Source organism: Triturus cristatus, chromosome 4_2, assembly GCF_964204655.1.
Source record: "Triturus cristatus chromosome 4_2, aTriCri1.1, whole genome shotgun sequence".
Lineage (NCBI taxonomy): Eukaryota > Metazoa > Chordata > Amphibia > Caudata > Salamandridae > Triturus > Triturus cristatus.
In genome coordinates, this window is record NC_140586.1 from 255,366,388 (window position 1) to 255,384,526 (window position 18,139).

Genomic DNA, 18,139 nt, shown 5'->3' on the forward strand with positions numbered 1-18,139 from the left:
AGGCCACTAATCATCCTGGCTTACCCAATTTGCAAATGGCTCCACAGCCAGTGCAAACAACAGAGCTAATGGGGCAGCCCTGCCTCATTTCCCTGACCAGCCCAAATTTCCCTGAGGGAGTCCCATTAACTTTAACTCTTGCTTTGGGGTTTATGTATAAAAGTGCAATCTGGGTCAAAAAGAAGGTCTGAAGCCCATCTTTGCAAGTGTTGCCATCAAATGAGGCCATTTGGGAGAATTGAAGGCCTTTTTGGCATCTAGTGAGAATAACAGCACTGGCTCTCTTATTAAATCAAGTCGAGCCAAATGACCAAACACGCATAAAATATTATGCTTTGTCAACAGATGGTATGTTTGAAAGAACAAGGGCACCCAATTAACATTGGTCAGGGACCCTGGGTTATAGTTTGCTTTGAATACAGTTGTCCCCAGACAAGTATGAATGGAGAGGGCTAATGAATATAGACTCAGAATCAGTGCTATAGTAAGTGATGACAAACAGTACACATTAACAATGACAGTAAGGAAAAGGAAAGGGAAAAGCGGGGGGTTCAGGCAGTCTCATTTGTTTGCATGTATCATATTGAAATGGAGCAAACTAGAATGTTTAGTAGACACCAATACACATAAAAAGTGTTCAGTATGCAAGTGTATAGGGTGTACTTATAGGTTGACAACGTTTCGATCCCTTTACAACATATATGGGATCATCATCAGGACATTTAAATATTTACATGCCTGAATATATGGCACAGTGAGAAGTGCACATAGTGGCTGCTCAAGAGGTATTAAATTCTGTGACGCTGAGAGTAAAGAGCCAGCCAGGTGGTGTAGACACCTACAGGGAGGCAACAAGTGGTATAAGGTCCGGGAAGGATTCTGGGAACCTTCTAGAATAGTGAGCAGTCGAGCGGAGATCCATTGGTGAGACGTCAATGCAGGGCCAGAAAATTGTTCCTTTTTCCATGAGGGGCCCTGGTCAATGCCTGGGACACAGGGGAATTGTCCGCCAATGGGCTAGGGAGATATATCCTTCAGTGTTGTCAACCACGTCCGCGGTTCATTCAAGAGTAAGGTCTAGATTGGCCTTTCTGGAGTTTAACGGGCGATGTCAGCCCATCTAGTTCTGGATATGTGTGAGGATGGTGGCGCCGCTTTTCCCTTTCCTTTTCCTTACTGTTATTGTTAATGTGTACTGTTTGTCATTTTGTTTGGTAGGATGCGGGCTTGTGTCCCACCTTATTATGTTCTTGTTAATCATTTAATCTTATATAAATTAAACCATTTTGTCCGGCTGGACATCACTTAATATAGCACTGATTCTGAGTCTATATTCATTAGCCCTCTCCATTCATACTTGTCTGGGGACCACTGTTGTCAACAGATGGGGCATAAATCCCAATTGATCAGGAGCAATTAACCATTCAAATAACCTGACAGAGGCAATTAGCTAATAACTTTGGCAAAATCTTAGTCTTAACATTTAGAAAGGTGATCGGTCTACAGGAAACACGATCCTCTGTTCCCTTTTTATGAATGAGAAGAGTGGTTGCGGTTCGAAGGCCATGTGCAAGGGTACCCATTTCCCAAGCCTCAGAGAACATATTCTTGAGCGGCTTTTACCTTCCCCCAATACACTTAGACTCCCGAGGCAAAATCATTGGGACCTGAATTGCCTCAGGACCTCTGCTGTCTCCACTTCTGCCATATATCCTCAGAAAACGTACTGTCTTCGCTGGAGAGGACCAGGACATCTCTCATAAACCCTGCAAACTCACAACATGCATCTTAAATATAGAGGTATATAGTTTTCCCATAAAGCCTGCAAAGTCTTTTGCAATGTCCCCTGCCACCTCTGCCATCTCTGCCCTTTCGCCCTCCTCAGTACTGATACTATTGACCCACTGTTGGCCTTCGCAGCTTTGTTCTCCACCTCAGGTACCTTACCTTATTTTGCCCTGTACTGTGTCCACTCTTCCCTTTCCATCTGTTCTTACCTGTGACATATGCAATAAAATGGCTCCGAGTCCATATTTCAGCCCGTGACTCCACTGTCCCATTGGTTTCCTTAAAGCACAGAAAGCACAGTTTGGTCACCTCAATGATATGCCTTCTGCTGTTCCAATCCACTAACTCACACGGGTCTAAAATACATTCCAGTCATTTTCTGATTAATAGTGTTTCCAATATAGTTGCCCTTGTCAAGTCTTTTGTCCCTTTGCATCTTCCCGTTTGCCTCTGTGGCACCAGGAGATAATCCAGTCGGGACATCATAGTGTTCAACACATAGGAGTATTGTCTGGCCCCGGGCTTAGCAACCCTCCAAAGGTCCACTAGACCTGGTGCCCGCACAAAAGCCTGCATATCCATATCCTCCCTAATCTGTCGATTCAACACCCATTCTCTATCAACAACCCCTGCATAGTCAGTTCAAATCACCCGCTAATATCAGGATACCCTCTGAGGTCTGTAAAATCCATTCCCCCATCTTGTCTAACCTAGTCGACTATAGACCCGGGGGAAGATACCAGGATGCCACCAGCAGTTTTTCTCCCTTCCAGTGCCCACTAATCACTGTATAGCATTCCTCTGGATCAGCCAATTCTTATCAAATGAAGGGTGTTAGCAAATGTTTGGAACACCAATAAATTGCATAGCAAGGGCAGCACTAACTATTTTCCGAATTTATAATCTAAAATATACTGTAAATGTCTGTAAAGATTCATTTACTTTTTATTACTAACTTATTTTATTTTTATTTTCAGGCCAAACTGTAATGGACACAACCACAGCTGGTACTACTGGTAAGAACTGATTTAATTTGTGTCAGTTTTCCGGCACCTTTCTCATGCATGCATTTGTGTTATCTGGAATAATAAATATTCACATTCTCCTAGGTACAGGGATTATGTTTTTGCAAGGCTCTTTCAGCCAAAGTGCCAAGTAGTTCATGTCTCAGGGGCTTTCTACTTTTCGCCTGATTCAGGAAGATAATCTGTGAAATGAAACTGACATTAACTAAAAAAACTTGTATTAGATGGAAAATAATTAAGACATGTTTGGATATTCACAAGAGAAACAGGAAACTTGGAACTCAGGTTTTATTAGGTCACAAGCAGTGAGTGATATGCTAAATAAATTGCAAGTTAAACTGAGTTCCCCTTGTTAGACATTATGAGTTGTCTTTTGATGTAGAACATTGATTCAGGTCTGTTTTGTATGATTTTCAGATCACTTTTCTAGAACTTAGTGTTTCATTAGAGAATGTTTTAAATATTTTAATTACCAAAAATCATATACAGTTGGACAAAAAGAGACTTAATATTTAATATTTATTCCATTGCTTATCATTCACATGAATGCTCTATCTTGTATCCTTGGATAGCCACAATAGCAGAGTTACTCTTTAGATGTGAACACAGGTAAAATGTTTAACTTATCAATGTTCTTTTGTGTCGAGAACCATCAAACCTTTATCCGTTCTTTATAACTCACTCTATAAAGAACACATACCTCTTTTCCAGGTTGGGGTGGTTTTGTAAGTGTTCAGAAAACCTTAATCTCAATCTGATTTTATTTAAATTAAAATATAATGGTGCTTTCTGCATGTTGACTCGTTGTAATATTATGCTATCTTAACTTATGTCATGTTATTCTATCTTGATCATGTTATATTTTAATACTATGCTATGCTGACGTACGCCATTTGCGTATTTTGCCTTAACTTATGTTGTAATATTGCACTATGTTGATTTATGACATGCTAGGGTGTATACTTATGCTAGCTTGTATAATGTTTTGTAATTTTACAATATTTTGCTATCTTGACTATTGCTATGATGCAATACTACACGATGTTGAAGTATCCTATAATGTGTTATTTGTTTACATCAAAATCAACCAGTGCTACAGTTCTTCCTGTACCCAAGGTAGCACTTATATTATTTCTTAAGGTATGTCATCTTAGAAAACCTCAGAAGAGTTAAGGAGTCAAAACATAAGACCAGCGTAATATAGTAAATTAGTATTGATATGTTTAGTTAGCTCAAAAATGCATTGTTGAATATTTATCACCTTGTAAAACAAATACTTCACCCTCTCCTGGGCTGAATCCTATGGAGACTTGACTCTCCTGTGGCTTTATTGTCATCTCAATGCCACCTATACACCTCCTGTAGCTCTTATTAAGCAAGCTAATGAAATAGTGCAACTAAGTAATCTAACCACAGGTACAAAGGCCAAAAAAAGTATGGAATGCGATTGCACAACAAATGTTTACCACCTAGATTCGTGATCAAATCCCGCCTTTCACTTCAGTTGGACACCTTGACTAGTATGAGTGTACCAAATGATGATCACCCTATGTTCTTGCATGTATGATTTAGGTGTACTGAAATCTCAAAATAAGATTGAACCAACCTCAGCCCCCTGACGCTTTCCACAGTTCCTTCCACTCTTATATTGCTGATCGGAGGTCGATAGTAAATGTCAGTTGTTGCTTCCAGTTACCAGTTAACTGTTTCATGGATTCATTGTACAGGTAGGTTTGACCATCACTATGACCTGATGGCCCTGTGGCAGAGAACTAACTATTCCAAGGTTCCAACAGCACAGTCAACTGGGGCTCAACCATCGGAAACACTGAAGTTCCCCTCCTCTAAATGGCGCAGGAGAGCCTTGAGTTTGATGGAAACTCTGGCTTTGAGACAGCTAACTACATTGTATTTGTCATCTATAGAGTTTTCAGAAAAATTAAATGTGGTTTCGAGAAAATGTATCAACTAGAACTTAATCACCAAAACACTATAACTTTTGCAATCTAAGAGTGGACACCTGTAAGTGGTTATCTTTCCCCGAAAGAAGTGAACTAGGTGATTAATCCACATAAGCAACAGCACAATATTTAATTTGAAAGCCACCTCCAATACAGACATCTAATACTTCGTACACTTCCTGTACTTCATCTAGACCTAGATGTCCAGCACCTACTAGAAGCTCAACAATACTATGACAGAATTCCCACCATTCTGCAAGAACAGCAACACATCTGGTCCAAAACTGGCTCAACGATAAGAAACCTGGACAGAAATGTTTTTATTTGTATTTTGCCAGATACATAAAACAAAAAGATTCAACACAGAATCAATTACAGTCCTGCAGTGACATACATATAATGGTTGTATGTCATACAATTCCGCATCATAGCCCCTTAGGACGTCTGGAACAATCAAGTTCTGCCCGTTCACATATCCCCATTGTTGTAGCACCAGGCCCCTCTTCGTCTGGGATGTTTGAAAGTTAGGAGGCCAAAACTGATGCGCAGAATGAAAGGAAAGGCACCTCAAAAGGCCCACTAATCAGTTCCCAGCCCCACATCTAGGCCATAATACGCTCTCCATTTGCCCCATAACCTGCGGAATTTCTTCTGGAACCCCTCGCCTTGAAACCTGGACAATTTGGAACCCCAACTTTCACCCAATGGTAAGTCACTGTAAACTTCCCTAGACTCCAACCTCCCTATTAAGGAACACATTGCGAAGAAGACCAAGATTGTACTGTACCAGCTCTGTCTACTGAAGAAAGTGAAACCATTTATCCCCAAAACGACTTCAGAGTTTCCACTCAAGCATTCATACTCTTGCTTCTGGATGGTGGCAACTGCCTGCTACAAAGCCTCCCAGTCGCCACACCGGCTCCGGTTAAAGGCACACTTCATGCCACAGTAAGCCTTATTAACGGCCTAAAGAAATACGATCCCATTACCCCCACTCAGGTACAGCCCCACTGCCATCCCTCACCATATTCAAAATAAGTATCATCATCTACAAAGCCTTCAGTGGGAATACCCTTGTCTATCTAGCTGACAAACTCACTACCTCCACTGGCTCGCAACACATTCGCAGCTAGAGCACTATTCAGACTGGAGTCAAAGAAGTGCAAAAATTACAAACAGATTTTATGCGGCCAGAATCTAGAACATCATCCCTGTATCCATCAGGACTGCTTTGACTGCCACTTTAGAAAAGAGTAACTTTACCATTGTATTTTACAGTAATGCAGACTTAACCCCTTAAACTGAGCAGAAAAAGACAGTAAGTCATTGCTTAATTTGAGCAGGTGGTTTAAGGTGTTCGACAAAGGCGCTTATTGTCAACACCGGCTCTTATGGCAGCCTGCCACATGGTGACACTGTCTGTCTTATTTTTTGAGGGGCTCAACAGCTGTTGTTGAATAATGAAAAATGCATAAACATCCCGAATACCTGCCACTTAGGCGGCATGCATTAGTTCATTTTAAAATATTTATTTAAAGTCTGAATTGTAACACTTGTATGAGTGTGATAACTAATAGTAATAGTGCTGTCACTGGCAGTGCTAGTGGGAGCATCGGTGAAAGCTGCAGTGGCCTGCTGGCAAGGGCCTCAGCACTTCTTTCTTTATAAATTAAGTACTGCAGTGAGTCCACATTTTGTTGTAACATCACACTTTGAAATGGTGAATAGCCAAAAGTAGTAAAGTTACTACAAAGTGTAAGAGTAAACGTACACATGTAGATTTGCTCATGTGTCATTTTACCTTTGTGAATGGGCCCTTATTATTTTAAATGGTCTCAATCATTCCAGGATAGCTAAACCTGTACAACTAGGTCCTGGGCTGAAGTATTATTCATGAGGTAGGTCGCAAATTGTAACTCATTCCAATTGGAGGGCATCACAAGTATGGTGACATGCTAAGGTCAACAGGCCACCTTGTCTGTGATGGCCTTTCAATAAAGTCAACTTTTTTTTAATGCAGCCCGTTTCCTTAAAGGGAATGGGACTCTGTTTAAAAAGACAGGTTTACTTTTTTTGTATGATTAAAAGTTGACAGTAATTTCATGGACCACTGCTTACTCTCCAAAAATGTTTTGCTAAATTCACAAAGGGTAAGAGGCCCTCAAAGGACTCTTTCCCTCTTGCAAATAGGTTATCACCCCAACTTGGAGGTTAGTAAAATGTCAATGTTTTTGCACCCTGAATACGGAAGCAAAACATTGATACATACGTTACTGATTTTGAGTTTGGTAGGGGCACCTACAAAAACACCCCTTCCAGATACTGCATTGACATGCATTCATAATCAATTTTAGAAGTCGGAAACACTTTTCTGACTCCTAAAATGGGATTAGCACATAGCAAATAGCATTTTACAGTTGGAAATGATGAATACAAGCATTTGCAACTGTTAAAATGCTTTGTACATCTGGAACTGCATTATTTCAATTCCTCCTCAATATCTCTATATGCAGAAAGTGGCAGAAGTGATATCTTAGCATGGCACTATATTTGATATGTGGGACACACCAACATCAATTGTTTCAGCCTGGACTCCAGTGTCCACAAACCTGTGTGGCAGAGAGGCCGCCCGCCAGCAGATCAGCACGCCAAGCAGGCACTTAAAGCAGAAGCTCCGCTTGCACAGCGTGGGACACCCTTGGGTACGCCCAGTAGCGTGCCTGGGTGAAGACTAGGCCAATAGCGGGCCCGTCTGTGCTCGGAGGAGGCGGAGCTAGGCCACACACCTGTGATCTTCAGTTCTGTGCCTACTATGCAGTAAGTTCTTTTGCAGTCATTTTCACTTCTCTACACTTCTTCAGCAGTTCTGTGCTTTTTTCTGTTTCGTGTATAATCACTTCATAATGGGGAAGAGAAAAACTACTACTGCAAGGGAGATCCATGGGCAGGCACCATAGTATCATATTTAACAAATGCTATGGGATTCCATGAGAAGGAGATTGACTCTGTGGAAGAGCAGCTGTGTGCTGCTACCAAATCTGTTTCTGATAAAGGGAGTGGGGCAGAGTCTAGTGATGAACCAGCAGCAGACCTAACACTCCCTTGCAGCAGTTAGACGCTAGAGGGAGGAACCTGTGCGCAGCAATTGTGATAGATTAATTAACAATGCTGGGTGCTGTGCATGATGATGCACCGGTTGTACTTAATCCACTGGACTCATATTGTTTAACGCCTCCAGCCAAAAAAAAAGCGCCCCCAGCGCAGGAAAGGAGAAACTGCTCAGGATGCTTACCCAGTAACTGAGTGGGCTGTGCCAAGCACAGCAGGGCCCATGACGATGACTATGGACAGAGTAAGATTACACGCTTAGAGGATTAACTAGTGAATTTGAGTTCTGCTGTAATGAGCAGGCTGGACCCACTTAATATGCAATTTTTTGGGCACAACTTAAAATGACCATTATCACAGGGCTTTCACTAAGTGAAAACAATGCCTGAATTCAAATCACAAAAAAGGTCCGGTTACTAGAACCACCTTCTCCAGGCCTTCAAACTCTCCAGCTACCACCAGAGGGCACTCTGTTTGTGCGAATTCTTCAAGGTGCTCCTCTGCAGAACCCAGGTACCCATGAAAACTATGACCAGCTGCTAAATAAGGTTGTGCATTGCCTTCACAGGAAGGTGGATGGTTCATGGCAACTACATGATGTGATTTAACCACAGAGTAACTGCATACCTAGAGTAGCTCGTAGTGTTCATCAGGCTCTGTTGGAATTTAGTCTGGTGGATATCTGGAGATTGCGCAGTACCACTAAGAGGGAAGGCACACATGCCACGCCTGCGCATAGCAGTTGGTCCAGATTGTACTACTGGTTGCTCAGTAAGAATGCAGCGGAGTGGGTGACGCAGGTCATTAATCACCCACGGATCATGTCAGACCACAATCCGGTGCAACTCACTCTGCGCATCCCCACTCTAACCCGTCGCCCGTTCACATGGCGCTTCTGATCTGAAGCACATCTTGACCCTGTATAGAATGACACTGTTCGCAAAGCAATAGAGAACTACTTCTTAGAGAATAAGGGCACTGTCGATAGCGCTGCCACGCTATGGGAAGCGTTCAATGTAACGGTTCGGGGAGTTTGTATGAGCACTACTGCTGGCATTTTGAAGGACCTAAGAGCGCAACTTAGCAAGATGGAAACCTCTCTCACAGACCTCAAGAAAGTCTATACAGTTAACCCCTCCCCTGACACGTTAGCACGCATCCAAACTCTGATTCATGAGTATGACGAGGCTGCGGAAACGGAAATATGTTATGTCAACCGTAGACCTGTGGCTAGGCGATATGGAGAGGGAGGGAGACCGAACCGCACATTGGCTGGAAAGATTAAAGCACAAGAAGATCATTGTCATATTGATAAAATCGTTGACTCACGAGGGGGGAGCACTACACTCCACTGAGTATATTAGAACAGTTTAGAGAATATTATGCTGGTATGTACGCATCTCACGGGACAGGACCGGACTCCGCGTCCGACGATTATCTAGAAAATATTGCTTGCGCGTGGCTGGCTGATGGTCATAGAGAGTACTTAAGTCAGCCAATAGACATACTGGACATCAAAGACGCGATATGCGCTCTGCCAAACGCAAAAGCTCCGAGACTAGACGGTCGGACAGCGGAATTCTACAAAGTCTATGCGGATCTTCTGGCTCCATATATATTGAAAATATATGCCGAGGCTCATGAGGTGGGGGTGCTACCTCCATCCCTCCGGCAGGCTCTTATCATTAACCTTTTGAAGAAAGATAAGAATCCAGAGGCTTGTGACTCTTACCGGCCACTGTCTTTGATCAACATAGATGCGAAGATACTAGCTAAGATCCTTGCCACAAGGCTTCAGCCATTAATGCCGTGCTTGGTCCTGCCGGACCAATAGGGTTTTGTTCCGGAACGTTCAATGTCTCACAATTTGCGAACCATTTTTGCTATGATGCACGTTCTTAACCCTCACCTGCGCACTGCGGCGGTCATGCTTGACGCAGCCAAAGCGTTTGATTCTATAGAATGGAACTACATGTTTTGTATACTACAATGCATGGACTTCCCGTCAGTGTTCTTGGAGTGGATTAATATTCTGTATGCGGATCCGTCGGCTAGAATTTGTGTTGGAGGATTAACATCTGAGGCATTTTCTATTGAGAGAGGTACCCATCAGGATTGCCCTTTGTCGTCACTGCTCTTTGCCATAGCCATCGAGCCATTGGCGTGCACGATACGACAGAGACATAGGGAGACCGCCCTCAACTTCAACCACCGTCCGGTTGGCATCTCACTTTATGCCGACTATATGTTTTGTTCTTGAGAGACCCTGAGCGCTATTTGGCACAGGTGTTACAGGAATATACTAGATTCGGGTTGATCTCAGGTCTTACTATCAATTGGGATAAGTCATTCATTATTCGTCTGACTGTGGTAACATCAGCACCTCCTCTGGCGTACCCGATAATATGGACGGAAGATGCAGTTAAGTATTAGGGGTTCTGGGTCCGCCGGTACCCTGAAACAGTGGTTAGGGAGAACTATGGGCGGCCTTGCACCACGCTGGATCATCAAATAGATACATGGACTACACTGCCATTGTCCCTTGCGGATCGTATTGCTATCATCAAAATGGTGGTGCTTCCCAGCTTTCTGTATCTTTTTTCCAACATCCCAATACAATTAATGCAAAGGTTTTTTACTACGCTACGCACATCTATACTTGGGCTGAGCTGGGGTGGTAAGCATGCCCGAGTGTCCTGGGACATACGCTAGACTACGCTAAAGGGGGCTTTAGTGTGCCGACTCCGTATATATATTATCTCAGTGCGCAAGCGCAATATGCATACTACTGGATAAACACACAAGACTTCATACCTCATGTGGCGGTTGAGGATGGGGACGCATTGTTGGTCCCTCTCCGCAGTATCCTTACACACACGCGACACCCTAAAAATGGAAATAAACACAATAGACACTACGATAGTAGCCTGGCGTACTATTGGGCGACTAGCGAACAAACTACCGCTATACGCCCCTGCGATGCCAATAGATTTTCACGCTGCGATCTCGGTCACGCACAAAACTGGCCCCATGCTTTTGATCAGGGAGGCGGGACTGACTACAATGCAAGACCTCTACCCTGGAGGTTCTTTCTGACCCTTGCAGATTTACCATACGTTATCAACCCCACCCTGCTCTTTCGATTTTGCCATTCACCGACTGCAACATGCCATCAGAACGCACTATCCCACATACCCAGCAGAGCCACCGACTCTTCAATCCCTTCAAATGCTACTGACTACTCCGTCACGCCAGAAGCTAATTACAGGGCTGTACAGGGCAATAAGAGATGAGAAGGTCGATAAGCCAGACGTGAGCCTGGCAAGGTGGAATGCGGTGCTGCCCGTGCCTTTGACGCTGAGGGAATGGGAGCAGGTGTGTAGTCTCACTAGTAAACTTTCCTCAAACGGGAATCTCCGCATCATACATTTTAAATACTTACACCAGACATATCACATGCCACTGCGTCTACACAAATTTGTACTGAGAGACAACAGCAAGTGCAAACGTTGTGGGCAGATGGAAGCGGACTTTATGCACCTCGCTTGGGAGTGCAGGAGGGTGGCTGGCTACTGGGAGCGAGTGGTGCAACTCATAAAAGAAATGTCTGGTTCGGATGTCCAATGTACGCCTGTAGTATGTCTGCTGAGTTACGTCCCTCATGTGAAAGGAGTTCTGGGGAAATATGTACATATTGCACTGCTTACGGCTAAGAGGGGAGTTTCCATAACATGGGGAAGTAGACGAGCACCAAATGTGGAGAACTGGATTAAGGACATGGTTTACTGTAAAGAGACATTGGAACTCTATGCTGAGGAACTGCCGTTTTCTTCTAAGCTCAGAGACATTTGGGAGCCTTTAAGTATCTATTTGCAAAGACAACCCAGTGAAGACACGCAGAGTGATGATGATTAAACCTGGGGGGTATAAGTGATTAGCCCAACCTGTGGTTCAGTGATAGTAGAAATCTGAATTGTCATATATTCTGATTGTGGTATTGTTTGATCATGTGTCATAGCGGGCTGTTTTGAGGAAAAAGAACAAATTGTACCAAAGTCTTGGTGTTAATTATTTTGGAAATGCAATTAAAAAGATTTAAAAAAAAATAAAACTACATAATGTGATCAACCATGTTCTTAGGGTTTCCTGAGTTGGCAACCCTCCAAAATCAGACAGCAATGACTGTAGTGTTGTCAACTTCAGGAGCAGAGCCATAGTTAAGCAAATCCTGTGCAGAAAAACAGCAAGTGATGGCCCTTACAAGACCGTTGATTTACTCATCTAATAAGGGCATTATAATGGGCTGGGTGAAAGTAGACAAAGATTTGTGCCTCTCAAATTTAATAGCTCGCAACATGTTGTGACTTTACCAGTGCCTGGAGGTGAACAAGGAGGGGGGCTTAAGATAATCAGCAACTTTGATAGAATATGTGGGACCACTCGATAAACACCCATCATAATAGCTGTTGCTGGCACTTAAAGCTGTGCCAAAGGATCCATAGTGGATTAGCCTGTGTAGGGAGAGGTATAAGGCTGCTATAGTCACCCAGAAAAGAACATTAGGGGAAAAGGCCTACCATGATCTGGTTAAAGCTTCTGAGGTCAGAAATAGTAAGCTTTTCTGGCAAACAGTCAATTGGAATTACTTGGAGATGGCCCATAACACTAGGATTGACACAGTGATTTACCCGGAGACGTGGGTAGAGCATTTCTACCAACTATACTCGGACTCTGCTTCCACTATTAGTTATGTTCAAAATATGACCCAAACTCTTCCACTCGCATCTTTAACAGCCCCTCTGCAAGCCCTCTGCACCCTTGCGATTGAAGTATCTGATGTGGTAGAAGCTATTAATAAATGCCCCACCGCAAAAGTCCCATGCCCGGATAGGATACCAGCAAATCTTTTCAAGGCAAATCTTCCCCTCTGGGCTCCTCTCCTGACAAATGTTCTCAAGGCTGCCTTAGTTACTGGCCCACCCAAGACCTGCTCTCACGCGACAATTGTCCCATCTTCATAAAATAATCTAAGCAGGACCCAAAGTGCTATTGCCCAATTTCTTTAATAAATTCCACTGCTGAAATAATGGCAGGAGGCTGCCGGAGCTCATTCAAACCTCAGCAAGGGGACATAAAGTGCTCTTGGGTCTCCAGTTTGGGTTTCATGCTGGCCTTGGGACTGTAGAACAATGCCTCAATCTTTACCTACTAATTAATAAATATAGCATAGCAGAGGAAGGTAAAATGTATTCAGCTTTTCATGGATCTGAGCTCAGCTGTACGACTCCATCAATAGGTCGAAACTCTGGGCAATTATGATAGCGCTGGAGGTCGAGCTCAGTATCATAAGCTTTTTAACCTGTTGAGTGCTCATGACGAGCTCATCTCATCATGAGTCACAGTGGAGCTGTGCTCATGACGAGCTGAGCTCATCATAACGGTCGCGGCCCACCCACGCGCGATTAATTCCCCGCCTGTGCGGGAGAATTAATCAGTGGGCGGGGTCGTGACGAGCTCAGCTCATCATGAGCACAGCTCCATTGTGAGTCATGATGGGCTGAGCTCGTCACGAGCACAGCGGCGCCGCGGCCCCCTCTCCCACCCCCGCACCGCGGGGGAATTACCCCCGCAGGGAAGGGGTTAAGAGAACTCCACCTGCATGTAACAGCTAGCGTCAGGTATGGTCCAGCAGGTGAAGTAACAGACAATTTTAAACTCCACCGAGGTGTTCACCAGTGATGCGTATTGGCCCCCTTCCTCTTCTCTTTATATATTAATGGCCTGGAAAAAAATCTACAGACATTTCGTGTCGATTACCCTATGGTTGGCAAACATAGTGTACTGGCCTTAGTTTATTAGATCAGTTTTGTGTGTTTGAGTAGCTTAGATTTAATGGCCAATCAATCCAAAACACATATAATGATTTTTGGATCTCGAACGAGGGAGAATACGCCTTTCTTTATTAATGGCGCCAAAATCAGAAAGGTCTCGTCTTATCCATATTAGCGAATATTATTTGACAATAGAATGGTTTGGGACTCTTTGAAAGCAGGCAGGCATTAGCTAGAAGTATTGAAGCAGTTTTGGGTTTTGCAGCCAGAGTACGTAGCACGCCAAAAAATGATGTGATAATAATTCATAAAGCTAAATGTTTCCCGGCCGCCACACATGGGACTGGTGTTTGGTGTTTCTGTAATCACACAGGTCTGGAAAAGGTAGACAATGTTTTTACTAAAAGGTTGCGTTCAGCCCCAAAGACCACCAGTAATTTTATATGCCATATGAAACTCGAATTGGGGCACATATGCGATTCAGTTAGGCTACAACTGCTCATGTTATGGGAGAACAGGAAGAAACTGTATTAAACCATGCAATCTTAGGTGATTACTTGCAAATGGAAAAGAGTTAAAAAATTCAATTAATCACACATATACATAAGACTTGTAACTGTCTGAACCTAGATGAGCTGTTTTTGAATCCCCATGCTTTTACATCCAAGTTTTCTAGACCACTGAAGAAATTATTTTCAGCTAAATGTGCCGATGAAAGAATGTTAAAAAATGCAAAAATGTCTACAGTTGCTGCATATGCTCGGATCAGCACGTGCTGCGGTATTGAGCCTTATTTGACCCGGGTCAGCAACCTACGCCACAGGTACTTTCTCATCAGACTACGTCTGAATATTGCACATTTCCTTGTAGTGTACCCGAGACAAGGTGCGCTTGCCACCAACGTGCCTGTCTGCCCACGTGATGATCAGCCTAAACACAGCACAACATACTTTATCCTTTTCTTAGAATATTATTCTCCATCAAAGAAAGTGCTTATTTTACCCTTCTTCAAGAAAGCAAACTGTAGACCGTGTAGGACCGTGTAGGACCGCCATGGAGCTTTTGCAAACATTACCATCTGTAGATATATGTTTTGCGATTGCGACCTATATACAGCGATCGATATGCCTGTGCTCTGCATCCATTGTATGGACTGGCAATCCTGTATAAGCCAAAATGGTTCATTGCCATAGGTTATGAATGTAGGTGCACTTCTTGTGCCTCAATACAGCTGCCATGCAGGTAACGGGAAGCACCCCTGAAGATGATTAAGTCTTTCGCTGGCTATAAGAACTCAAGAAGCACTGATACCCACTCATCTAGCAGAAAGTCTTAGTGTTTGGTTGGACCAGTTATTTTCTTTCTCAAGCAGATGATGGTAGAAGTGGCTAGAAGACATCATCCCGAAGCATGTGATGTTCAGAAGCTTATGAGGACCTGAAAACAGACCACTAACAAGAAATAGCACCGCTACTACTCAACAGGGAGGTTGCATTGCAGTATACATTTGTAAACAAAAAAATTCAGTTCAGTATACGGATACTAATGGAGTACATCTCATGAGCGCCTGTGGAAACGAGTCCCACACTAAAGCACACTGCGTCAAAATATTGGATCAGGCAATGCCAGGCTCATGACCCAATGATGAAGCTGAAAAGCAAGACCATTAAAGTATGAAACTGTCCATAGTGGAAATCCTAGAACCCCAATAGAGGGCAATAACTTCCTGCGAGGTGGATGCTGTTCACACATAGAACTAGTTGATGTGTAAACAAGGGTGAGGGAAAGGAAAATGATTACTGTGATGTGTCAAGCAATATCATCCCTTAGTAATATGCATTACCGCAACACCTGTCACAAGATAACTAGGTGCTAGGAATCTTCTTAAAAGGTTTATGACCACACCGAAATAGAAGGATCCATCGTTAAGGGTTTTCTCTAAGCACACATTCTTCACTCCTTTCAAAAGTGCTCCAGTGGGAGCCCGCCATGTGTACCCTGCAGTCACCAAAGTGCGGAGGACACAATGGTGGAGCACGTCACCTAGAAGAATGATGCTCTTTGCCCTTTTTAAGCAAGAACCTTAAAGTTGGGTTCTTCTGTTTGGATATCATAACCATAAGAGGAGGGTCCTGGTACAGTGTCCTGTGACAGACAATGCGGTCATCCACCCATACTGAACTGGCCTGGTTACTCCAAGGACAAGGGCGTATTGAGAGCTCACTTGTGTGGTGATTCCTTCTCAAGGGCAACCGGCTGATCCCGCTGGTGTAGGGTCACACCTGCCGCTCCCATGTGCTTGATCCGCCCACCATTGAAAGAGACCGCAAAGTGATATGATGCTATGTTGTAAAGCAAATTTACCATTTAATACATAAATTGAACTACCATGGACTTCAAATATCAATAGGGGCTCTAGTTGTGAAGTCTTTAGCATCTGTCAGAAAATGAATGCCACAGGATGTCGACTATGACCCCATTCTGAACCCACTGGAGAAGGACATTAAACCCTATCAGCAGATCAGTAGGTTGAACAAGGCGGGGTTTCACATAATAGCCAATAGCGTGTCACAAAATGCTCAAACGCATGTGCAAGTATCTTGACTCAACTTCGCTAAATTTATGGTATTTTTTTAAAGTACTAGATTTTGCTTACATTTTCGAAGTGATCGCTGCTTTCGAAATATCAATTTTATATAAGTTACATTGCGAGAACCACTGCTGAGGCAAAAAAGATTATCTCAATTGTGTGAGAGAACTTGAAGTCTTCAAAGGTTTGTTATATCACTTTAATTATGATTTAATCTGCCTTTTGTTGCTGTCTGGACCTAACAGAATCATTCATTCAGAAAACGCTCCAACTGAATTAGGGTGTGGGTATGACTTTTCCACAACTTGTAGTGGCAGTTTGGAGTTTTACTTTGGGTGTCATACTTTGTCAGTAAATATTGGTGCACTGTAAAATAATAAAGACCAACATATTCGTTGTTTAATTTCTACACCAGGTGCCAAAGTGCCAAGCCTTGCTCAGTCCTCTACCACGCAAACACCAATCACCACTAGTGATGCACCTCTTGCCGCAGACGACAATCAACCACTCAGCACCGCTGTCATTGCACAAGACCCACCCAGCACCGGAGTGGATGACGCTTCAGGTTTGCCGCCTTTCAGTGGAGTTGGTGATGGGAGTGTGAGGGAGTATTTAATGAATGCACACCACAGATGTCACTTGGATCGGTTTGCATGTCATGCATATGAAGCACGACCTAAAAGGGAAAGGAAAACGTAAAATAATTCAGCGTAAAAGTTTTTCCGATAGTCTTCATAGTGATCAGGGCCGGCTTTAGTGCTGGTGGCGCCCTGTGCGGCATTGCTTGTTGGCGCCCCCCAATGACCACCTCCACAACAGATTCTCTCACTAGCACAATTTAACAGTGACAAAGTCTCCATAACCACACTCTCTCAGATGCATTGAATTAGTTATATAGCGCCACTCATACCACTGTTGGGTGTCCGAGCACTTTGCATCACACACACATTACACAGAGACAATCAATCATACGTGTGTAAATCAGTGTATAGGAAGTGTTACATAAGCCAAAGGACTAAAAGTGTAGGAGTCACGTGTCATCCATACTGGTAGGCAGTATAGTTTAAGAGTGCTTGGTGTGGAGAAGCACAAACACAGAGTCGAAAAAGAAACAGCATAGTTGGGAGTTTTCTTTAATAATAAGAATCGATTTCTAGCCAAATTAACCCTTTTTGCAACATTAACCAATGTTCTAATAATGTATACTTTGCAGTGTGTATGCAGTTCTAGGATGAACGTTAATAGCTCATTATTCTATATTAGGACTTTAAGTTATAAATTGCAAGTAACAAAAGGATGTCTCTTTTGAAAGCAGTAACCTGCTGATCTGTTTACATCATATGCACTCTGTAATCTAATTAGTACACGTTCTTTGTAGCAGGTTTTATAACGTAGGTCGCACGATGAAGGAAGAATAACGAAACGTGTAAGCAAATCCTTGTTGTTTATTTGGAACAAGTGAGATAGTCACAAGCGCCCCATCGGTCTGCACCTCCACCCAATCCTCGAACTGCTCCAACCGCTCTCCCTCAAAACCCGCATTCTTCCCCACGTGCTAGAATCCCCACGATCATACTCACGCGTACAGAACCATTCATACAATGGCTTGCAAGCCAAGATGCAACACATCTCCTTCCTTCAAATATATATCAAACTATTTACAATAATAAATATTAAACTGATCAAAATAACAAACTAAAAAAAAATAAACAAACATAATAAATAATAAGAAACATAAAAATAGATAACATTACATTCCGATTCTCAACAGCTCAGGTTTAAACATTTTTTTTTTTACATCTGCCTCTAACATAGTTGGGAACAAATGTAATCCTT

At 43.1% G+C, this 18,139-nt stretch overlaps 1 protein-coding gene across 6 annotated transcripts in view; it reads left to right on the forward strand.

The window, feature by feature from the left end:
• PTPRC (protein tyrosine phosphatase receptor type C) overlaps window positions 1-18,139 on the forward strand; it is a 623,869-nt gene that overhangs the window by 231,220 nt on the left and 374,510 nt on the right. For 3 of the 6 annotated variants that reach the window (XM_085601450.1, XM_085601449.1, XM_085601448.1), the window contains 2 exons: window positions 2,766-2,804; window positions 16,719-16,868. In XM_085601450.1, the coding sequence (XP_085457576.1) occupies window positions 2,766-2,804; window positions 16,719-16,868 (189 nt within the window). The remainder of the gene's footprint in view (window positions 1-2,765; window positions 2,805-16,718; window positions 16,869-18,139) is intronic. The other 3 variants (XM_085601451.1, XM_085601453.1, XM_085601452.1) reach the window with 1 other exon arrangement.